This window comes from Acomys russatus, chromosome 19 (assembly GCF_903995435.1).
Source record: "Acomys russatus chromosome 19, mAcoRus1.1, whole genome shotgun sequence".
NCBI lineage: Eukaryota > Metazoa > Chordata > Mammalia > Rodentia > Muridae > Acomys > Acomys russatus.
The window spans coordinates 62,810,808-62,834,802 of NC_067155.1; the positions used below are offsets into that span (position 1 = coordinate 62,810,808).

The window sequence follows — 23,995 nt, forward strand, 5'->3', positions numbered from 1 at the left end:
GCAACTCATCGAGAGTGCGTGAGTGTGGCATGGGGGGCGGGGGACATGGGCTGGGACAAGCCCCTCCTCAGAGGGCAGTGCACGCTGTTGCCCCTTAGCCTGGTGAGAGCCCACACCTCCTGTCCCTCCCCCTCCCTCCCTCTCCTCAGACCCACCAGTCTTTCCCACACACTCACCCCCGGTCCTGTGATGGGCTCTCCCCCAGCTCTGTCAGCCCCAACACACTTTCATCCTCTCTGTCGTCCTGACTATTTCATTCCCAGTTGTCTCCGTGTCTGTAATTGCTCATTCATTGTTCACCGTGACCTGAGCTGCTGTCTGGCTACTGAGAGCGGAACCAGCTGCCACAGCTGCATCGCCAGCCTCCAGGCCCTTCCCACGCGTGACTGTTAGAGACGAAGTGCCAGCGGGAAGCCACGTTCTGTGTGTGTGCGTGTGTGTGTGTGTGTGATGTGAATGCCTATGCACATGTTCACATGTATGTGGGCGTGTCTGTGTGTGTGTGTGTGTGTGTGTGAGTGAGATGTGAATGCCTATGTACATGTTCACATGCACGTGGGTGTGTCTCCGTGTGTGTGTGTGTGTGTGTGTGTGTGTGTGATGTGAATGCTTATGTGTATGTGGGCGTGTCTGTGTGTGCGTGTGTGTGTGTGTGATGTGAATGGCTATGCACATATTCACGTGTATGTGGGCGTGGATGTGTGTGTGTGCGTGCGCATGGAGACCAGAGGTTGGCATAAATGTCTTCCTTGATCGCTGTCCACCCTGTTCACTGAGACGAGGTCTCTCACGTGAACTCGGAGGCAGATCTGTTGGTCTCACCTGCCCTGCAGAACTGCAGCACAAGGGCTTTGTGGAGAGCTGGGTGCGTGGAGGCTGACTGGGATTGCAGCCCGGCTGGACCATGGACCATTAGGATGGTGGGTGGGGTGTCGCTGTCACGGGGGCTACCTTCCCAGGAGCAGCGTCTTTGAAGGAGTGGAGATCTAAGGCCCCTTGGCCAGCGTTCCTCCCCGCCCCCCCCCCCACACACACAGGAGAGAGAAACAGAAGTAAGCAGAGACAGCAGTAGAGGAGGGAGGGAGAGAGAGCAAGGCCAGAGGCTGGCATCTGGCCTTCCCACTGGCAGAGCTGTGTCTGCTCAGCCTTGGCCTGTCTTTCCTGCTGTTTTCACTCTCCCCTACCGCAGCCCTCACTCTCATCACCTATGCCCACCCTCACCCCGCCCCATGTCCCTCCACCCACATCCCCCAAACCTCTTCCACCATCACCCTGTACCCCCATTGTCATCTCCACTGTCACCTGCACCCCTATCCTCACCTCCATCCCACTCCATCCCCATCCCTACCCTAACTGCCTACCCCTACCCTCACTCTCCACCCCCACCCCTACCCTCACCCCCATCCTCTCTTCCATTCCCACCCCACCCCTCCCCCTTCTCCTTTCCCTATCCTCTCTTTCAGTCCTATCCCATCCCCCACCCCACCCCATCCTCTATCCCAGGACTAGGAGCCAGTTCACCCTTTCCTGAGTAAGTTTTCTCCTCCTGCTGGTCTTAAAGGCGAAACCAGATCCAGGGCCTGCAGGAGAATGTGCGCAAGCTGCCGAAGCTGCCCAACCTGTCCCCTCTGGCCATCAAGCACCTATGGATCCGCACTGCCCTCTTTGAGAGGGTCCTGGACAAAATCGTCCACTATCTAGTGGAAAACAGCAGGTGAGAGGCCAGCCCTCGGTGCTCTGCCGCCACCCGCTGGCCCTTCTGGGAACCGCACCCTCGAGAATAAACTTTTTTCTCCTGAAGTTAGGAAAGACTTAAAAGCTTCCCGCATGTTTGACCCTAAACTAGCTAGGTTGAACCCTGGGGAGGATTCAGGCATTGGAGAGCAATGTAAAAATAGGGGCTCACATTTAGGGAAAGATGGGGCGTGGATCTTGGATCCTGTCCTGCAATTTCCTCCGTTTGATAGGTGTTCGCCCGCAGGACGGTCTACCCTCTCTGTGCCTTGGTGGTCTCTCCAGCTAAAAAGCCTGGAGTGGCTTACAGAGAAGATGTAGAGATGAACTTAGCGAGCCCATGGCCTGTTGAAAACGCACAGCGAGGCTAGACACTTCCTCCCCTGGCTCAGAGTAATCCAATGTGACTTTCTTACAGAGTGAGAGTCTTCCTCATCAGTGCCCATTCAGATAAGCTAATTACAGATCATCGTGAGCCACCATGGCAGGTGCTGGGAATTGAACCCAGGGCCTCCACAGGAGCAGTGAGTGCTTAACTGTGGAGCCATCCATCCAGCCGGATGTTAACTCGTATTTCTCTATATATTGATATGTATATGTTAGCTGAGACTTCAAGGAACTAGGAACTCTTCCATCGTATCTCTCACAAACAAGAGAATCCCAACCCTGCAGCAGGAACACTGTACCAATGACATCACACATTTATCAGGGCCAAATTCCAGAGGTTTGTGCCTGGCGTCTGTCTGGACCTAACAGGGTCGGACGGTTGTTAGCACAGCTTTGAGTCTACGCCATGGCTAGACATCATTTTATTACGTTGGTACCAGCCCGACTTCTCACTCCTTTGCTTTCCTAAAATCCTTGTGGTTTAGTGAGCCAGTGCACAAGAGCTACAGGCCAGGTACCCTTTGCCGCCGAGGCTCTGCGCTGGGCGAGCCTAGTCTGCCCACGTGCGCCCCCTGCTGGTGAGCCTAGTCTGCCCACGTGCGCCCCCTGCTGGTGAGCCTAGTCTGCCCACGTGCGCCCCCTGCTGGTGAGCCTAGTCTGCCCACGTGCGCCCCCTGCTGGTGAGCCTAGTCTGCCCACGTGCGCCCCCTGCTGGTGAGCCTAGTCTGCCCACGTGCGCCCTCTGCTGGTGAGCCTAGTCTGCCCACGTGCGCCCCCTGCTGGTGAGCCTAGTCTGCCCACGTGCGCCCTCTGCTGGTGAGCCTAGTCTGCCCGTGCCCCCCTGCTGGTGAGCCTAGTCTGCCCACGTGCGCCCCCCTGCTGGTGAGCCTAGCTGCCCACGTGCGCCCCCTGCTGGTGAGCCTAGTCTGCCCCGTGCGCCCCCTGCTGGTGAGCCTAGTCTGCCCACGTGCGCCCCCTGCTGGTGAGCCTAGTCTGCCCACGTGCCGCCCTCTGCCTGGTTAGCCTAGTCTGCCCACGTGCGCCCCCTGCTGGTGAGCCTAAGTCTGCCCACGGTGCGCCCCTCTGCTGGTGAGCCTAGTCTGCCCACGTGCGCCCCCTGCTGGTGAGCCATGTGCGCCCTCTGCTGGTGAGCCTAGTCTGCCCACGTGCGCCCCTCTACTGGTGAGCCTAGTCTGCCCATGTGCGCCCTCTGCTGGTCTCCCTGCAGACCTGCGCGTCCTTTCCTCCCAACAGCAAATACTATGAGAAGGAGGCGCTCTTGATGGACCCCGTGGACGGCCCCATCCTCGCATCTCTGTTGGGTAGGTGCTTGGCTGGTCCTTTACTCTTGGGGCTCAGGGGCCTGTCTATTGCTCTAGTGCCTTCTTGTTGGACTCTGGGGCGCCCTCACTACCTGGAGGGAAAGGGGGTGATCTGAGGGAGCCCGTTCTGAGGCAGTAGGGTGGGGGCACTTCGGGGGACTCCAGGTTCCCAGCCCTGTGTGCTCCGCAGTGGGGCCCTGCGCCCTGGAGTACACTAAGATGAAGACTGCGGACCACTTCTGGACTGACCCCTCAGCCGATGAGCTGGTCCAGAGACACCGAATCCACAGTTCACATCTGAGACAGGACTCACCCACCAAGCGGCCGGCGCTCTGTGTGAGAAGGGAGGGCGGGCAGTGGGAGGGCCTTGGACAGGGTCTGGACTGGGCCGTGGGGCCTGCAGGGGACAGGGTGAGAGTTCTGAAGGTCACTCATGGGCTCACCCCTGTCCCCTGCCCTGATACCAGATCCAGAAGAGGCATTCGAGTGGCAGCATGGACGACCGGCCATCCGTCTCTGCCCGGGACTACGTGGAGTCCCTGCACCAGAACTCCAGGGCCACTCTGCTTTATGGCAAGAACAACGTCCTGGTTCAGCCAGTGAGTTCCGGGTGTGCCTAGATCATGCTCCGAGGGTTTGGCCCCAGGTTATGGGGGCAGGGGAAGTCCCTCTAACTCTGCGTTGCCCATCCATTTACCCAGCTATTTATTTATCTACCCACCCATCTGTTCATGCAATTACCAACAACTACATCTATTCATCTATTCATCTACCAATATAACCATTTATTCACCCACCCCCTGTATGTTGGTTCGTTTACCCAGCAGCGTCTCTTCCCACCCATCCATCCACCCACCCATCCTTCCATCCATCCATCCATCTACCCGCCCACCCATCCATCCACCCACCCACCCATCCATCCATCCGTCCATCACCATCACATCCACCACCATCCATCCTCCATTCCATCTCCATCCACCATCATCATCTCCATCATCCACCATCATCCATCCATCCACCATCCATCCACCCATCCATCCACCCATCCATCCATCCATCCATCCGTCCATCCACCCATCCATCCACCCATCCATCCACGCATCCGTCCATCCACCCATCCATCCACCCATCCACCCATCCACCCACCCACCCACCCATCCATCCATCCATCACCACCCACCATCCATCCATCATCCACCCACCACCCATCCCCACCCACCCACCACACCCATCCATCATCCATCCACCCACCACACCATCCACCCACCCATCCCACCCATCCCCCACCCACCACCTCCATCCATCCATCCCACCCACCCCCATCCATCCACCATCCATCCACCCATCCATCCATCCGTCCATCTACCCATCCATCCATCTGTCCATCCATCCATCCGTCCATCCGTCCATCCACCCATCCATCCACCCATCCATCCATCCATCCATCCGTCCATCCGTCCATCCGTCTACCCCACCCCCCCACAGTCTGTCCGTTCCTCCATTGCCAACACCTATCTACTTACATAATGCAGAATAGATTGGCTTTTGCCCACCATGTGCCCATTCACCATCTGTCTATCCAGCCCCCTCCACTTGTTGATTCACCCATTTGCCAATCGGCCAGTAAACTATCATTCATCTATCCACTGCCTTGTTTATCTGTTCCTACACCCATCTGGTTGTGTGTCCATCCATCCATCAACCATCTCTCCACTTACACACACTTACACACACACACACACACACATACACATACATACACACACACCCACGCATACACACACACATACACACACACTTACACACACACTTACACACACACATACACACACACTTACACACACACACACACACATACCACACACACACTCAACACACACATAGCACACACACTCCACACACATAACACACAAACAACTTTACACACACACACACACTTACACACACACACACTTACACACACACCCCCACACACTCACACACACTTACACACAGATACACACACTTACACACACTCACACACACATACACACTCACACACACACTCACACACACACTTACACACACCCACACACACATACACACACATACATACATACACACACACTTACACACACACACACTCACACACACGCATCCACACACACTTACACACACTTACACACACTTACACACACACACACTCACACACACACACACACACACACGCACCCACACACCTGTCACATCTCTATGTGTGTGCATACGGCAACATCTCCAGCTAGCTGCCCGGCCAGTCAGCTCTTCCATTCTCCATATACCCCACCATTTGTTAATGTACTTGCATTTCCGTCTACTCAGTTCCTAGGCACCCACAGGGTCATCCACTTTTCTTTCAGTCTGTGCCTACATCCCTGTCCACCAGGCCATCTGCCTTCTGTCACTCTTGCTGTCCCGCAGCAAACATTTAGACCCTCTGTGTGGGGGAGGCACGGTGTCATGAACGTGGTCCTCTTCCTCACTGCCGCCTGGCCAGTGCTCACTGCGAGGTGCCTAGAGCTGCACTGACTGTAGAGATGGCCACTCTGAAGCCGGCACTGAGGGGCGGGCGGGATTGGGACTGGCTCTCACACCAGCTGCTCAGATGCTCCAGTTGCTTTCTGTGCTCCAGCAGCTGGCTGGGCGCAAGGGTGGAGCGTGAGGCATGAGCAGCCCCTGCCCTGAGGCAGAGGCCTTTCCTGTCCTCTCTCACGGTCAGTGTGGTGTTCTGGATCAGCTGGAAGGAAACAGGGAGAGGTCCTAGCTCAGTGACCACAGGTTCAACCACTGGGTGACCCTGAACAGGTCATTTTGCCCTCTGGGCTGTCATACCTGCATCACAGAGCCCTAATTTATCAGATTTAGCAAGTAATGAGTTTAAGATGTAGCCGCTTTTCAAATGACCAACTAGAAGCTTTGAATGCTAAGGACTGGGGCCCAGTTCAGGGGTAGAGAGCTAAGCATGCTTACCGATCCATCCACAGGAGTAGGGGGGAGGGGGGCTGTGTGAGGGAGAGAGGGAGGGAGGGAGGGAGGGGGGCTGTGTGAGGGAGAGAGGGAGGGAGGGAGGGAGAGACAGAGAGAGAGAGACCACACACATACACACACACACACACACACACACACACACACAGAGAGAGAGAGAGGGAGAGAGAGAGAGAGAGAGAGAGAAAGAGAGAAGAGAGAGAGAGAAACAAGATCATGCCAGGCTCTGGTGGCAGAGAGGAGTGGTGGCCATAGGACCATATATGGCTCACAAAACCCAAAGTATTTCCTCAACACAATAAGAACCTAGCAGCAGTTCTGGGAAGTACAGAGCGTCCACTGTCATCTCCGACAGGGGTCTGAAGGCCCATGGAGTGTGTGATGTCTCTGCTTTCCAATGGGATCTGGGACTCTGTGACCTGGAGAGATGAACAGTGTGGTCACCCTGTTCCAGAGTCCAAGCCGCAACAGCTTTGCCTTTCAAGACCGAATCACAGGCTCCTCCACCAGGGGACATTTAAAATGCATTCATGTGTCCCCCCGCAAAAATAACACCCCTGCTTAGGCTCAACTGAGGGGATAATTGACAGCAATGACTGGGCCTTTGTGTGATGGTGGGAGCACAGTGGCGGCCACTTCACAGCTGTGAGGCACCACTGTCCATCAGACACGCCCCAAGGCCGGGATGGATAAGACCTTGGCTCAAGACCAAGAGTGGGGGGGGGGAGAGAAGACTGGGCTCCGTGGGGGGTGCATTTTTTGCCCACCCACTGACTTGGAATAATGGGAATAGGGTGAGGGGTCCCCTGGGCAGATTCTGGGCAGCTAGAGGTCAGGCTGCTGGGTGCACAGTGTGTGTGTTTGTGTGTGTGTGTGTGTGTGTGTGTGTGTGTGTGTGTGTGTATGCTTGGGGAGAGGGTTTTTGGGTAATATCTATTCCCATAGACATGAGCCACATGGGTACCTGCCCGCTCCCTACCCTCTAAAATTGGCCAAGGTACAGGCCCCAGTCTGAAACGAGTGACGTTAAGGTGCAGTCTTCTTTACTGCGTGTAACGGAACCTCAGGGTAGAGGCAGCCTGGCCTCGAGAGGGGGAGACAAAGCCGGTGTCCACTGGAGTCCAGCAACATGGCCAACGGCTGAGCTCTTCTCTCTCTGCAGAGGGATGACATGGAGGCTGTGCCAGGGTACCTGTCCCTGCACCAGACAGCTGATGTCATGACCTTGAAGTGGACACCCAACCAGCTGATGAATGGGTCTGTGGGGGACCTGGACTACGAGAAGAGGTAGGAGGACTTCAGCGGGGCGCCTCCCGGGTCCCTCTAACTCTCCTACGCACAGGGCGCTCTGTCCTCAGGGACACACAGACAGCCCTGCCTACCATGCTGCCTGGTTGTTCCGGTTACCTGGCCCAGCCTCCCTGCTGCTGTGGCCTCAGAAGGGACAACTTGAGAGAAGGGACAACTTTGTCTGGAGACAAAGAGGCAGAGCCTCAGGAGTAGGCGTGGTCAGCTGCTCACACCTATAAGTCTACTCTCTAGGGCCAGCGAGATGGTGCAGTGAGCAAAGGTGTCTTCCACCAAGCCTGACAACCCTGGGATCTATTCCCCGCGACCCAGCTGGTGGAAGGCGTGACCTGACCCCTCCAGTTTGCCCTCTGACCCCTCCAGTTTGCCCTCTGACCCCTCCAGTTTGCCCTCTGACCTCCACGCGTGTCCAACATGATGTGCATCCACCTGCCCCTCCCACACACATACACACACCAAATAAATAAATAAAAACGTAATTTAGGCCTGTGGAAGTTGTAGGGACAGCAAAGGACACCTCAGCAAGCTGTGAGGGACTGGCCCCGCCCCCTCCCAGGTGACCACATCAGACTGAATCAGGGACTGGCCCCGCCCCCTCCCAGGTGACCACATCAGACTGAATCAGGGACTGGCCCCGCCCCCTCCCAGGTGACCACATCAGACTGAATCAGGGAAGCTCCCAGGTGACCACATCAGACTGAATCAGGGACTGGCCCCGCCCCCTCCCAGGTGACCACATCAGACTGAATCAGGGACTGGCCCCGCCCCCTCCCAGGTGACCACATCAGACTGAATCAGGGACTGGCCCCGCCCCCTCCCAGGTGGCCTTGAGCGGTCACTTCTGTGTCCCCCAGCCTCAGTTTTCTCATCTGTACTTCAGGATGTAGGAATGGAGCCCTTCACGGTGTGCAGGGAGCACCAATAACCAGAAAGGGCAGTGTGGTTTCTGACCACCAGCAAGGACGTCCAATTCCTTGGGCATGCTGGTGCAGCTGGCTGGTAGCCCAGGGCAGGAAGTCACATAATGACATCCTGCTCAGAGACAGAGAGGATGGGGAGAGACACAGAGGACATCAGAAGTCGGGTGCAGCCTCTGGCTTGATGCCTGCCTTAGTCTGGGTCCTCCCAAGAGCAGGTGCCACGCAAGGGTTGATGAAAAGGAGATATCTTTGGGAAAGAATCTGTCAGCCAGAGGTCAGGCTGCTGGGTGCACGTGTGTGGGGGTGGGGGTGGGGGTGCCTGAGGAGAGAGGGCAGAAGCAGGAGTTTCAACAAAAAGAGGAAGGATGGTCACACAGGAATGCGCATCCACTAGACCCTCTGTGGGATCCTGGGGGGCCACTGGGCCTGGACCATACCCGTGTGTTCAGTTCTGACTGGCATCATGGCAGCTTGGTCAGACTCTAGGGGGTCTGGGCAGAGCATGGGACGGGCTGGGCGGTGCCACAGAACTCTGCTCCCCGGTACAGGGTCTCTGGGTGGTTGCATTCCTGAGCTCCCACAAGGCCCGCCTTCCGGGGCGCCTGCTCGCACAGCATACACGATGGGGAAAATAAGTTGCTTCGGGATCGTAGTGGGTCCTGACCTAGAAGTACATACTAAGTCAGAACTCAGGGTGCCCACGTTGCAAGCACTGTGCTCTGAGCTGACTGAGTGAGGGGCTCCGGGCCAAATCCTTCTGTTGAATCCTCAGAGAGACACTACATTGGTGATCTTATTAGAGCTCCCATTTTAAAGATGGGGAAACCGAGGCTCAGATAAACCATCAAATTCTCCCTACTGGCTTGTGTAAGGTCAGAACTGGGAAAGGCCATTCTAACTTCTGCCCATGGCCGCATGGTGGCCGATGGCTCCGAGCTAGTACAGATGCTTAACTTCCAATACGAAAATCAAGTTCAAGCAGCTGAGTATGTGTCCAATGATCCAAGGAACCCAGGGACAGGTGGACCTCGGGCTGGACTCAGGGACTTGAGCGGCCATGCCTGAACTCACCCTGTCTCTCGCCTCCGCTTTCTTGCGGGCTGACCCTGTCTTCTGACAGGCCTTGCATGGCTCTGAAGGACCCTGGGCAGCCATGACCTCCTCCTGGGCTGTCTAAGCTTGAAGCTGATCTTTTCCTGTCACCCTCTCTGCCTGAGTCATGTTGCCCAAGCTCTGTGACCGATCGGTGCTGACTGGTCAGCCTGGGTTAGGTGATCATCTCAGACTCCTGGGGTAGAGACTTGATGGAGTTGGGCTCCTGTAACTGGGTAGATAGGGAGACGGGGGTTTCTTCAGAAAGTTGTGGTGCTGGGACGGAAGGAAGGAGAGGGCAGCCAGGCAGGTTGGGATACGGATGCTGGGACAAGCTGGTGAGAGGTGGGGTTGCCCTTGGGCTGGTCTTCTGCCTTCCTGCAGTCTCCCCGACTTCTCCTTCTAGCGTCTACTGGGACTATGCTGTGACCATCCGGTTAGAGGAGATCGTTTACCTGCACTGCCACCAGCAAGGTAGGGACCGCGGGGACAGCAGGTGGCTGGGTGGCGTCCATCTGGTCTCCTCAGCAAATAGCACTGAATCACTGTAACCACCCAGGGATGGGGTGGCGCTGTGCGGTCAGATGTGATGTGACACAGGCCTATAGAGACGGGGACTTGAAACCATGTCTTTGTGACTCCGAGATCAGTGGTCTGCAGACCAGAGATCGGTAGCCACCATGCACCGTTAAATCCGAAGGACGTACATTTAGAATAAACAGAGTGTGGTGTGCCCCGTCTGAGCATGGAACTCAGGGGCTTAAATCCCCGTTGCTAAGGCAGACGTTGGTTCAGATCCAGGCTTTGTAACTTACCAGCTGTGCCCAAGCCTCATGGGGGTGTTCTGGGTGTCACAGCAACACACTACTCTTAACACGGTGTGCATTAGGCGTCCAGTGCGTGCTCTTAGGAGACACCTACGGCCCAGAGCCTCGGAGCAGCTCCCCTGGGTCTGGCTGGCCCTGTGGGTGGAGGTGTGTGGGTTTGCAGAGTGGGGGCTGCACTGTGCTTCCCAGGGACATCCCACCATTCTCTCCTGTCTGACGGTGGCGCAGTGGACAGTGGTGGGACCGTGGTGCTGGTGAGCCAGGATGGAATCCAGAGGCCGCCCTTCCGCTTCCCCAAGGGCGGGCACCTGCTACAGTTCCTCTCCTGTCTGGAGAACGGGCTGCTTCCTCATGGGCAGCTGGACCCGCCGCTTTGGTCACAGCGAGGAAAGGTGAGGGGTCAGCTGTGGAGGTGGTGGGGCTCCAGTCAGCTGTGGGGTATCCCTGGGCCCTCCTGTGACTTGGTGGCCTCCCGAGCGCCCCTCTGAGGCCCTCATTTGTGCCAGGCTTGGGGACAGGTGGCTCTCTGAAAGCCTGACATGGGATGTGCTCCTGCAGGGGAAGGTATTTCCTAAGCTGCGCAAGCGGAGCCCACAGGGGTCCTCAGAGTCCACGTCTTCAGACAAAGAGGATGACGAAGCCACCGATTATGTGTTCCGCATCATCTACCCAGGCATGCAGTCCGAATTCGGTAAGCGGCCCTGGGCCCCGAGCTCGCCGGCTCCTCCTGAGAACCCCTCTAAAAGTTACAAGCAGGAGGCATCGGGTCTGGGTTCTGGGGCCAGCAAAGGGGACTCAGAAACCTAAGTGTCCAAAACTTCTACCTCCCCTAGAATGAAAACCGACAGCCACCCCTTACTCAGCTAGTAAAGAGGCCACCGGGTAGGAGGTGACACTAACGGTGACCATGATGTGGCTCTAGGACCCAGCTCGACTTTCCATCCTCCCCAGCCTTATTTTTCCTCGCCTGTGAAATGGGCACTCAACACGCACATAAGAGGTGCATGCTAGCTGCCGTGTGACCTCTCTTGTCAGCATCTCACTTTCGAGCTCTAGGGAGTCAATGCAAGCACAAGGATCTGAATTCAAGTATCTCGTAAAAGCCGAGCGTGTCTGCACATGCCCATAACTCCAGCCCTGGGGGGTGGAGGGGGAGGGGGAGCTGGGATGGACAAATCTCCCACGTTCCCTGGCTAACCAGCCAAGATGGGCCTTTGATTTAGAGCGAGGCCTTCTGTGGAATAAATGAGCAATGGAAGAAAACCCCCTAGATCTTGCTCTGGCCTTTGCATACAAGCGTACTTATGCACGCAACACTCGTGTGTGCATGTAGACACACACATGAAGCCAGGCACGGTATAATGGCAGGCACTCATGACCCTAGTGCTAGGGGGCCACAGTCAGGCAGGCCCCTGGGTCTCGAAAGCCAGTCAGCTTATACCGCTTGCCAAGTTCCGGGCCAGTGAAAGAAACATGTGCAGACATCTACATATACGTGTACACACACACACACACACACACACACACACACACACACACACACACACACAGAGTGCACAGCACACCTGCAATCCAACATTCAAGAGGCTGAAGCAGGAAAAATGCAAATTTGAGGCTAGCCTGGGCGGCTGGGCAAGCCCCTCCCAGTTCCTCCCCCCCCCCCCCAGTCACCCCCTCCCTCCATCTTAAAGAGAAAGCCCAGCTCTCTCCACTGCCGCTGCTGTTGCCCCTGCTCCAAGGAAAGCTGACCTCTTTACATGTCACCAAGGATAAATGACAAGCCTGGTCCAGTGCCTGGCACGGAGCCTTACTAAAGCAGACACTTCATCCTCTAGTCAACACAATATATGTGGCACAGGGCAGGGGAGGTGCCCTCTGACCCATGCACTTTGGCTTTCCCTCCTCACTGGTTCTTTTTGTTTCTTTGTTTTTGTATTTTTTCTACCTCAAGTTGCCCTTGACCTCTTGGGCAGCCCTCTGCCCGTGTCCGTGGGCCCTGCCTGGATGATGCTTGCTTCTGGCCAGTCCGTGTTGGTGGTGGCCAGGGGGATCCAGTGGGCACAAACCAGAGGGTACCTCACCATCCCCACACGGAGTATGAAGGAGCAGCCCCCCAGTAATGTCCGCTTCCCCTTCCCCCAGGGGCTGGGTACCACCTCGGCCATGTCGTCATTTGAGTCTTGTTCCCAAGGAGGATAGAAAAAGGGGACCAGCCAGCCTGGAGCCACCCCACAGAGGCAGCTCCTAGGTTCTGTGACTCATAAGTGCTGGGTGCACTTATGCCTCCCTGAGATAGGCTGAAAGCCAGGGTGTTTTCTGGCCAGCTCAGTGGTGAGTCTGTGAGAGCGGGGAGTGTGCAAGAGCCACGTTCTATAGGCAGCTTTCTTCCGTCTCAGGGGTTGGGATGACCCAGTCACACTGAGCTCTGCTGACAAGGAGAGAGGACAAGAGTGTAAGTCTCCCTCCCACTTGGGGCTCAGAAGGAGAGCCTGTAAGAGTTTGTCCTAGCTGGGCTTGGTGGCTCATGCCTTTAATCCCAGCACTCGGGAGGCAGAGGCAGACAGATAGCTGTGAGTTCGAGGCCAGCCTGGTCTATAAAAGTGAGTCCAGGACAGCCATGCTAACAGAGAAACCCTGTCTCAAAAAACCAAAATCCAAACCAAACCACACTAAACAAAAACGAGGGGGGGGGGAGCAGTTGTCCTAAGAGACCAGAACAGGTGAGAATGTGAACACCTGTCTCATGTCCTAGACCAGCAAACACCAGCCCAGGGGCCAAATCCAGCCCCATCCGTACAGCCCAGGAGCTGGGCATCACTTTATGCCCTTGAAAGTCATCACAGGAAAGCCAGGTCTTGGGCCAGCAAGACGGCTCAGTGAATAAGGAGGCTCGCCACCATGCCTGACCGCCTGAGTCCAATCCCTGGGACCTACATCGTGCAAAGAGAGAGTCTATAATAAGTTGAGTGCATTTGAGGGCTTTGTCCAGGACATCAGGGGCACTAGATGGGCACATGACTTTTTTTTTTCTTTTTAAGATTTATTTATTTATTAAGTATACAGTGTTTTGCTTGCATGTGTGCCCGCACACCAGAAGAGGGCACCAGATCTCATTATAGATGGTTGTGAGCCACTATGTGGTTTCTGGTAATTGAACTCAGGACCCTTGGAAGAGCAGGCAGTGCTCTTAATCTCTGAGCTGTCTCTCCAGCCCGGCCACATGGCTTTTTAAGCAGCCCCTGTTGAAGGTGATTTCTAGTTCGGGAGTGCCCTTCCTGGCACCAGGGACTCCGCCTGTGTGGTGAGATGAGGTCCCTCCCTTCTTACCACACACGCTCCTGTGGAAGGCTGTGTCTAGGGACTCAGGCCCCTCCTCCCACCTTCCCCCAGAAGTACCCAGTAGGACCCGCTTCCCTAATGTCACCTTTCTGTGAACACACTGAATGAGGACATGGCGAGGTGAGGTTCTCTGCACCGGGATGGGCCTGTCTTCCCGGCTCTGGCCTCCCTCCTCCCTCCCTCCCTCCCTCCCTCCCTCCTCCCTCCCTCCTTCCCTGTCTGGCTGCCCCCCCCCCCGCTGTGCTTCACGGCCAGAGCCTCCGAATCGTGGTGGTGGCTTCCATTGGATCGGGTGGACTCGGGGACTCTGTCAGATTGTGGTCGGGCACATTTGGGGCTGTCACACTCAGATCCTCCTTGTCCTTGAGCCAGCTTCGGGGGAGCTGCTTGCTTCGGGGTGAGGTTGCTGTAATCTACACTGATTTAACCGAGGTTATCACTGGGCCCCTTTCCCACCCACCATCCGCCACAGTGCCCCAGGACCTGATGGACGTCTCCGTGAACAACCTTCCATCCCTGTGGCAGCCCAGTCCACGGAAGTCCTCCTGCTCTTCCTGTTCACAAAGCGGCTCAGCTGATGGCGGCTCAACCAATGGCTGCAACCACGAGAGGTAGGCGGGGCTTAGGCCACAGATACGGAAGAGCTCAGAGGTAGGCGGGGCTTAGGCCACAGACACGGAGGGGCTCAGAGGTAGGCGGGGCTTAAGCCACAGACACGGAGGGGCTCAGAGGTAGGCGGGGCTTAGGCCACAGACACGGAGGGGCTCAGTAGCACAGACCAAAGGCCTGTGGCTGTCTTACCTCGTGCCTTGCCCTGGATTTTGGGAGGTGTGAACGTGAGAAATGGATCCCCAGGAGCTAGGTTTAAATCATGGCTTCTTGTGGTCCTGGCCACTGGAGTTCCCTCCTATGTGTCGGTCAGGATAAGGTTCTGCTGCTGTAACAAACAGTCATGAAGCAACAGTGGCTTTTTTAAAAAACAGCAAATGCTGATGTGTCCTGTGAGTCCGCCATAGGTCTGTCTGCTTTCTAGTGGATGTCACTAGTCCACCGCATCGAAGGCAATGGGGTTTCTGCTTTGGACTCAGTGGTCCCCCTCAGAGAGAGGCCAAGAAATACAGGTCCAGCATGCACTAGGAGCCAGAGGCATTACTTAATGACAACCATGTGTTCTGTGTGCTCCTGCACGTTAGTTAGGGCTATTAGGAGGAGCTAGTAAGTGGTCGTGGTGGACCAGTGTCTCCTCTCAGGGCATCTACTTTCATGTCTGTATCAGTGAGGAGCTCACCTCCCTGCAGAGTGCCAAGCCTCCCCCCCCCCCCCCCCGCCCCGAGGAACAGCTTCCTGAATGCACCTTGAGCAAGTCTGAGCCTCATATCCTAAGGGCAGGAAGACAGACAATCACTTCCTCTGTGTCCATACCCAGGACCTCAGCCGTGGCTCCCTTCCTGGGTTTGTCTGGTGTCCCTGGGATACTGTGAAGATAGAGGCACAAAGATTCTTCCCTTCTGAGTTCTGTAAGAGTTCACAGCCCTGCTGGGGCGTGGTGGCGCACATCTTTAATCCCAGCACTTGGGAGGCAGAGGCAGGCGGATCACTGAGCTCGAGGCCAGCCTGGTCTACACAGTGAGTCCAGGACAGCCAAGGCTAACACAGAGAGACCCTGCCTCAAACAAACAAACAAACAAACAAAGCTCACAGCCCGTCTCTCTGGCCGTGGTGGGCATTCCTCTTAGCTCTTCACTCCGGACAAGCACTGTGTGGGGAGCATCAACCCTGAGCCCTGCCTACTGTGCACCCCACAGAGCCAAATCTGCAGGGCACTTTACAGTAGGTCCCTCAAACTGGTTTAATGGGGGGGTGTGTGGAAGAATAGGTGGCTGTGTTGGAGAAGGCCTGTGATCTCAGCACCCAGGACACTGAGGCAGAGGACTGTGGGACCCAGGTTAACCTGGGTTGTGTAGTTGTGCCCTACCGCAAAATAACAAAAAAAAAAAAAGGGAAATGAGCTGGCATGCTTAAGAAGTTTGAAGGCACAGTGGCTCGGAGCCTGGCTGGATCCGGGTGCTCAGAATAGGAACAGCCCTCTGGGTCGTCAGGTGCGGTCAGGCCAGTGCCTTCACCGTGCTTTGTTTCAGGCCTGGCCTCCCTGCCTATGGCCAAGATGGGCAGCGGCTGCTACTATGTATCCCACTGACAAACCGGAAAAAGAATGTTTCAAAAACTCCCAGGGCTGATTCTCATTGGCCCAGGCTGGGTCACATGACCACCTCTCAGCCAGTCATGTCAGCCTGGTGCTTGTACTAGGTGATCAGCCACCTGCGCCCAAGCTATGGCGACACAACTTTATGAAGTGGCTATTCCCCAAGGGAAACCTGGGGTGGGCGCGGGTGGGAGCTCCAGCAGCCTCCCTCCACCGCGACAGCCGTGTGGATCAGGATGGCTCCTCCGCAGAGCCCCTAAACTGTATGTGACCCTCTGCGCCCCCTCTCCACTCCTCCCGCAGGGCTCCGCTCAAACTGCTCTGTGACAACATGAAGTACCAGATCCTTTCCAGAGCCTTCTATGGATGTGAGTACAGGTCTCCGTTACTGCTGTGGCCTCCAAGAGGCGCTTATCATGTGCTTTGTGTGCCTGGCATGTTCCCAGAACTCAGGGCAAGGTGGATGAAGGTGCTTGTGGCAGGCACTCCTTTGAGGGGACAGGGCTATCGTGGAAAGCAAGTGGGAGGAGGCCCAGAGTGAGCCTAGAAGTCCTTGGTTCCCCCGCCTCCCTGTCCCTTCCCTTCCCACAGCAGGGCCTCCAGCAGAGGAGAGTGCTATTGCTTAAGGACAGACGTCCCATCAGCTTAGTAGTCAAGACGCCCACTGACAGCATCCTCAGCTTGCTCTCCTTGTCTAGAAAGGGGACAATGAGAGTGTTTGGGGTGGAGGGTTCCTGAGCTTGGGTGTGGGTAACGGGATAGCACCACGAGGGCTCCAGGAGCGACTAAGTGAGCTGTGCTGGGAAGAAGACGATGCTTGCTTCCCTCCCTGGCCAGGGCTCGCCTACTGCAGACACCTGTCCACCGTGAGGACCCACCTGTCAGCCCTGGTCAATCACATGATCGTGTCTCCAGACCTGCCCTGTGATGCTGGGCAAGGGCTCACGGCCAGCATCTGGGAGCAGTATATCCAGGATAGCACGGTGAGCTGGGTGGAGTGGAGGGAGGCCGTCTTGCCAGGCTAGACTCATGGGGACCCAGGCAGGCATGCCTACCAGACCATGAACCATCGGGTCCCAAGCCCCACAGCTGACTTGAGCCCCGAGTGAGGGGGTCAGAAAACGAGCAAGGAATAGTATCCCGATCCCAACCCCAAACCCAAATGTTCTGAAATCGACACACTGAGTACTGACATGAGACTGTAATGGGAAATCCCACACCTGACCTCACATGACAGGTCACAAACAGGCAACACACTAAAAGTACCGTATAAAGTGACCTGTGGGCATGTGCGTGGGTCTGCGTTAAATACATGGATTTAGTATTCAGATGTGGCCCATCCCTGTAAGTCAATGCCCCCTCTCTGTCTTTCTCTCTCTCTCTCTCTCTCTCTCTCTCTCTCTGTGTGTGTGTGTGTGTGTGTGTGTGTGTGTGTGTGTGTGTGTGTATGTATGCAGATATTCAAACTTCCAAGAAAACCTGAAATCTGAAACCCCTCAGGGCCCAAGCATTAGCAACAGGGCCATCCAAGCTTGAAGAAAAGAGAAGCAACAGTTAGGCTGGACATGGGGGTGTACACCTGTCACTTCAGCACTCACAAAGCTGAGGCAGAGGGATTGTGAGTTCGAGGCCAGCCTTAGCCACTTTGTGAGTTCCAGGATAGCCTGAGCTACATAGTATAATATTCTGAATAAGTTAGTGGCTACATATTAGGCCAAATCCATGGCTGCTTTGGGGTGCATGTGGGCCTTGGGCTGCAGCCTGGGCACCTGCAGTAACAGTGTCCATCTGCCTCTGCTGCAGCCTGGGCACCTGCTCCAGCACTCGGTCATCTCCCTGCACCCTTATCTTTGTTTCTGTACCTGTAGCTACAAAGCCGTGTGGATTTGTCTCTCTCCCATTGCTGTTGTAAAATAACCTGACACAAGCAACTTCAAGGCGTGAGGATTTCGCTTATCTCACAGTTCCACGCCTGCTCGCCACACACAGTGGGGAAGTCAAGGCTGCAGGAGCAGGAGGCAGCTGTCCCATCTCATCTACAGCCAAATGGAGAGGGGAATTGGGTGGTGGTGATGGACACCTTTGATCCCAGCACCCAGAGGCAGGTGCATCTCTGTGAGTTCGAGTCCAGAGGACAGCCAGGGCTCCACAGTGAAACCCTGTCTCAAAACAAACAAACAAAAGACTTACAAGCCATGTATCTTATAGGTCATGAGGATTTTTTAATCTGCACATATGCAGATACATAAAGGTACATTTAGGCCTAACTGTGTATTGTATAATCTTATATGTTTCTGTGTTTATTGTACGTACACAGACTTTCTAAAGCTATGCACCGTCATATCTTTGATCTTGTCTATAGCTATAGAGTGATTGCAATATATCATCGCACACACCTTATCTATATTTCTTTTAAATCTTTTATATTTAATTACTTTGTACGTGTGTTTGGGGGTGTGCAAATGCTACAGTGTGCACATGGAGCTCAGAAGACAGCAACTTTCACACGTCAGCTTTGTTCTCCCACCATGTGGGAACCAAGTCACCAGGCCTCGCAGCAAGCGCCTTTACCTGCCGGGCCACCATCTCTTAGCCTCTAGACCTATCCTTTTAACACTCTGTTTGTGTTGTCAGTGAGCATCTTCCTTCCATAGCCCTCTCTTGTTTTTTGTTTTTTCCTTCCAATTTATCCTTGCTTGAGTTGGGGAGGGGGGTCTCACTGGATAGCGCAGGCTGGCCTTGAACTCACAACCTTCCTATATCAGCCTCCCTAGTGTCGGGGTTGGGATTGCCAACCCTCGCCAGGCCTGGCTTCCTTTTAGTTCCTTTTACGGACTTGTACCCAGAACTGAAGCGGCAGCAGCCGCGGCGGTGGCGGCGGTGGCACAGGCGGCAGCGCACCAGGGCACGCCCTTCTGTACCGCTGCAATTTTGAGTCTGAGAACATGTTCCTAGAAGTTGGTTGCTGTGTATTAAGACCTGCAACATGGCCACAGTGAGAGCTGGCTGGCTTAGCTCCAGCTCTGCAGGGCTTGCATCTCTGGGAGAGGAACCCACGTCTGTGTTTCTAAAGCCCCCACAGTGTTTCTGTGATCCAGTTCTGGAGACATCAGTTTAAAGTCAAATTGGGTAAAACAAAAGATGAGCCACAATGACTTAAGTGCATGCCAGCCCCCAACCCCCTGCCAACACACACACACACACACACACACACGCACACACACGCACACACACGGAGCCTCGCCATTTCTCAAGGCTTAGCCGCCCCCTTGTGCTGAGCACACTGAATCCCAGGAACAAACAGTCCCGCTATCTTGTTGCCTGGAAACACTGGGTTTGTTTCTCACTGAAGAGCCCTGTAAGCCCGGCCAGTGGGTGCGCTTGTAAACTTGCCATCCCCTGCCGCTCATGGTCTCCTGAGAAGCCAGAGGGAACCCACCAACTTCCTCCCTCTCCCTGGCCTGCAGATAGCTTCCATTACTTCTTCTCACACTCCTTTTGACCAGAAACTGTCATATGAGCATACCTCGCTGCAAAGGAGGCTGGGAAATGGAGTCTAGTGGATCCAGAAGTGGATTTTTTTATTTTTACTATCATCCCATCTCTTTTCAGTCTAGCAAGTAATTGCAGCTATGTCCTTCACAAGCAACAGGAGCCAAGACCGTAAATAAAGGTATCACAGAGGTTCCAGGGCTGGAGAGATGGCCCAGTGGTGGAAGGCACTTGCTGTTGTAGAGGAACTGAGTTCAGCTCCCAGCATGTGTGCACATCAGGCAGCTCTCAGTGGCCTGTGACTCCAGTGCCAGGAGATTTTCTGCCCTCGTTTGACCTCTGAGGGTTTCAGGCATGCAAATGCTGCACATCAGTTCATGCAGGCACTCACTCATGCACATAAAATAAACACACACACATGAACACACACAAACACACACACACATACACACATACACGCACAAACACACATATACATACACACACACACATACACGCACAAACACACATACACACACACACAAACACACACACACATACACGCACAAACACACACACACACACACACACACACACACACACACACACACACACACACACGGCCAGGTTTTGTACCTATAAAGTAAAGCAGAAAGGTGTCAAATCAGTAGTTTAACCTTCTGTCTCAGGGTCCTGGCATGGGGAGGGGAACAGCAAGTTGAACCTGAAGCAGCCAGCCTGGAGGGAGGACAGTGATCAGAGCAAAGTTAAAACACACGGAGAAGAACAGAGATAAGAAATGCAAATAAAGCCGGCAGACAAGAAAGACCGGAGCAGCTGGGGACGCCTTCTTAATTAGAACTACAGTGTGTGTGGAGGGCAAGCAGGTGAGCAGTCAGAAGTCAGAGAGACAGCACTCCAGACGCCACAGGCAAAAGGAAAGGAAGAGAGTAGCGAGTATGTAAACACTATGAAAATGTGTGTACCAGCAAACTAACAACAACGAAAGTGAGAAGCCTGAGATGAGTCATTTAAAAAGCCATAAAGAACAACTAACAGGGATGCAGAGATGGCTCAGAGGTTAAAAGCACCAGCTGCTCTTTCAGAGGACCTGGGTTCAGTTCCCAGCACCCTTATGACAGCTCACAATGGTCTGTAACTCCAACTCCAGGGGGGTCTAACTCCCTCTCTGGCCTCTTCAGTCACTGCATGAACGTGGTGCGCTTACATACATTCAAGGAGAACAGCTGTGCATATAAAATAAAAACAAAGGAAAAGAACATGCTGACATTATCTACCTGGGTGGTCAGAGTTCTGCCCCTTGCCCGCCCCCCCCCCCCCCCCCCCAGCCCGTGGCTATACTGTAGCTGTAGAGCTTGCAGCCATGCCCCCCCTCGTCAAACCCCCCCCCATCAACCCCCACCCAGCCCTGGGCTACACTGTAGCTGTAGAGCTTGCAGCCATGCACCCCCCCCCCCCCCCGTCAACCCCCCCCTCAAGCCCTCCTCCCCCCAGCCCTGGGCTACACTGTAGCTGCAGAGCTTGCAGCCATGCTTTTTCTTGAGGTAGCAGAGCCAAGCCAGCACTTCAGGAAGCCCCAGGCCACCCTCCTGTGAAGAAAGCTGTTAAGTGTGAGAAGAGGCAGCCGGAAATGTTCACTTTGGGTTATTTTGCTGTAGAGTAATTTTCTTCAAGCTGACTGAAGATAAGATTGCATTTGATAATTAGAAGGGAATGCTAGTTCGTTAGGTGCTGCCTTGGGCACCTGCCTCCTCTCCCCCCCCCCTCCTCCCCACCCCTTCTCTCTCTTCTGCCTCTCCCTTTTTTAAATTTAATTAATTAATTTATTAATTTATTAATTTATTTGCCTCTCCCTTCTTATCTTCGTCTTCTCCATCTTGCCTCTCCTCTTTTTTTTTTTTTTTGTTTTTTTTTTTTTGTTTTTTGTTTTTTGTTTTTTGTTTTGGGGTTCATTTTTAACCATTTTTTAGATGACTTCTCATGTAGCCCAGGCTGGCCTCAGACTCTGCGTAGCTAAGGATGGCCTCTGAGCGCTTGGGTCGCAGCACGCACCTACCCCCGCCACCCTGTGAAAACAGGCTCACCCTAGGCACCATCCCATCTTCATTTAATTATTTTTCTGCAGTTCACTGCACACTTTGCCCCGCCCTAATCAAGACAACAACTCCCCACGTGGGTCCCCACACAGCATTATCTCCCGTTGGTGGGTACTTTGGGTTGGGTTTAGCTCATTCTGTGATATCAGGACTCCTGTGGAATATTTCTCTCTCTCTCTCTCTCTCTCTCTCTCTCTCTCTCTCTCTCTCTCTCTCTGTCATTGGAACAAGTTCCCAGACTAGGAAGCTTGTAGGGAAAAAAAGGATTATCTTGGCTCGCAGAGTTAAGTCTGATGGGGCATGTTGCTGAGGGCCTGTGGCAGCACGGGACAGCTTGGCAGGAAACATGCCAAAGGAGCCAAAGAAAAAGACTGATCATGCTGCTGAGCCACCATCCTCCACTGTGACCTTAGATCGCCACAGGCCTCCTCCATGCTAGACCTCACCACCTCAGGTAGTGCCCAGCGAGGGGCCAGGTCACTGACAGGCATTTTGGGGAATGTTCCAGACACAAGAGATGTGGCTTTGCTCATTTGTACCAGGGTCTCACCACAGAAACAAGACTGAAGGAACACAGGCCACCCTGACTTCTGTGTTGACCTGACCTTTTGCCTTCTGACCCCTCCCAAATAGACTTACCCGGAGCAGGAACTGCTACGCCTCATCTACTATGGGGGTGTCCAGCCCGAGATCCGCAGGGCAGTGTGGCCCTTCCTCCTGGGCCACTACCAGTTCGGGATGACAGAGATGGAGAGGAAGGAGGTTGGTCACTTGTGAGGGCAGTGACAGGATCAAGGTGTGGCGAGTCTGGGTACTGTGCATCTGGGTGCTGTGCACCTGGGTACTGTGCGCCCGGGTACAGTGCGCCCGGGTACGGTGCGCCCGGGTACTGTGCACCTGGGTACTGTGCGCCTGGGTACGCTGCGCCTGGGTACTGTGCGCCCGGGTACTGTGCACCTGGGTACTGTGCGCCTGGTTTCCATTACAGTGCTGTTGGCGAGAGACACAGGAAAGAGCTGTGTGGCAGAAATACAACACAAGGGAATTTTCAAATAAGCCAACCTTGTGTTTTGAGGTCATAGAGATTCTTGTGCATTGTAGGAAGCTCTGCAGAGACCTGTGTAACCTTTATCAGTTTCCCCCATGGTGACCTCCAGCAGAACTGTGATGTCACCACACAGATGCCGGTACAGCACCCCACCTCACTCAGGCGTCTCCATCCTCCTGTAATAGTGCATGTGTGTATGTGTCTGTGTCCATGTATGCATGGTGGTGTTTGTGTAGACGTGTACACACTGATGTGTGTGTCCACGTGTGTACACTGGTGTGTGTGTGTGTGTATCCATGTATACACTCTGGTGTATGTGTGTGTGTGCGCGCACACTGTTGTGCCTGTACTTATTTCCCCACGTGTGGAGATGTGCTTTTCTGGTGCCTTAAGAATTGTCACCTAGTCCTTTGAGAGCCACACCCACCTCCATCCCGCCTTGGTCCCTAACCCCTGCATCCTAATCACCTGTCTTCCATTGCCAGGGTTTTCCCATATCTAGGACGCTGTGTAAACAGAGGCGTGTAGTGTGGAAACTTTGGGAACTGACTTTTCCATTCATAGATCCATCCAAACTGTTCTATTAATGTTCCCCCCCTTTTATTTTATTTTATGTATTTATTTATTTCTTTTTTCTTTTTTCTTTTTGAGACAGGGTCTCTCTGTGTAGCCTTGACTGTCCTGGACTCACTTTGTAGTCCAGGCTGGCCTCGAACTCAGAGCGATCCACCTGCCTATGCCTCCTGAGTGCTGGGATTAAAGACGTGCGCCACCACTACCCAGCTTAATGTTTCCTTTTAGCGGTGGAATAATGCCCTGTGTGCATATGCCGCATTGTCACTCTGAATTGGCTGAGATAGCTGGGCAACGCCATGAATCTCCATTTATTTACTTTTCTTCCCCCTAAGAGTAGTTTACTTCAAGTGACATCCAGTGCAGGTGCTTTGTGTTTGGGAGACGCCTGGGTCATGTGAGGGAAGCGTGTTCAGTCCTGAAGGAAGTGAGAAGCTCCGGCAGTGGCTGTCCCACCTGGCACTGCCACCAGCTGTCTGAGCGGCCCTCACCTGATGGATGGGTGGGTGGGTGACCTGGGAGATGAGTGAGTGAGTAGTTTGCTGATCGTACCTCACGTCCCTAACTTGGTGCCTGGCGCAATATGGGCTCTTGTCAAAAGAATCCAATGAGCAAAGGAGTTAAACAATTAATAAATGAACTAGTAAATTG

The 23,995-nt window shown here is 54.5% G+C and overlaps 1 protein-coding gene across 1 annotated transcript in view; it reads left to right on the top strand.

Moving 5' to 3' along the window:
* The first annotated feature begins 1,557 nt into the window (after nt 1–1,557).
* The window catches only part of Sgsm1 (small G protein signaling modulator 1), a 47,239-nt gene continuing 24,801 nt past the window's right edge, over nt 1,558–23,995 (top strand). The window contains 12 exon segments of the mRNA XM_051161722.1: nt 1,558–1,714; nt 3,376–3,443; nt 3,634–3,779; nt 3,911–4,042; nt 7,609–7,733; nt 10,173–10,240; nt 10,822–10,985; nt 11,152–11,284; nt 14,405–14,543; nt 16,439–16,503; nt 16,973–17,118; nt 22,357–22,485. Coding sequence (XP_051017679.1) covers nt 3,404–3,443; nt 3,634–3,779; nt 3,911–4,042; nt 7,609–7,733; nt 10,173–10,240; nt 10,822–10,985; nt 11,152–11,284; nt 14,405–14,543; nt 16,439–16,503; nt 16,973–17,118; nt 22,357–22,485 — 1,287 coding nt within the window. The 5' untranslated portion in view covers nt 1,558–1,714; nt 3,376–3,403.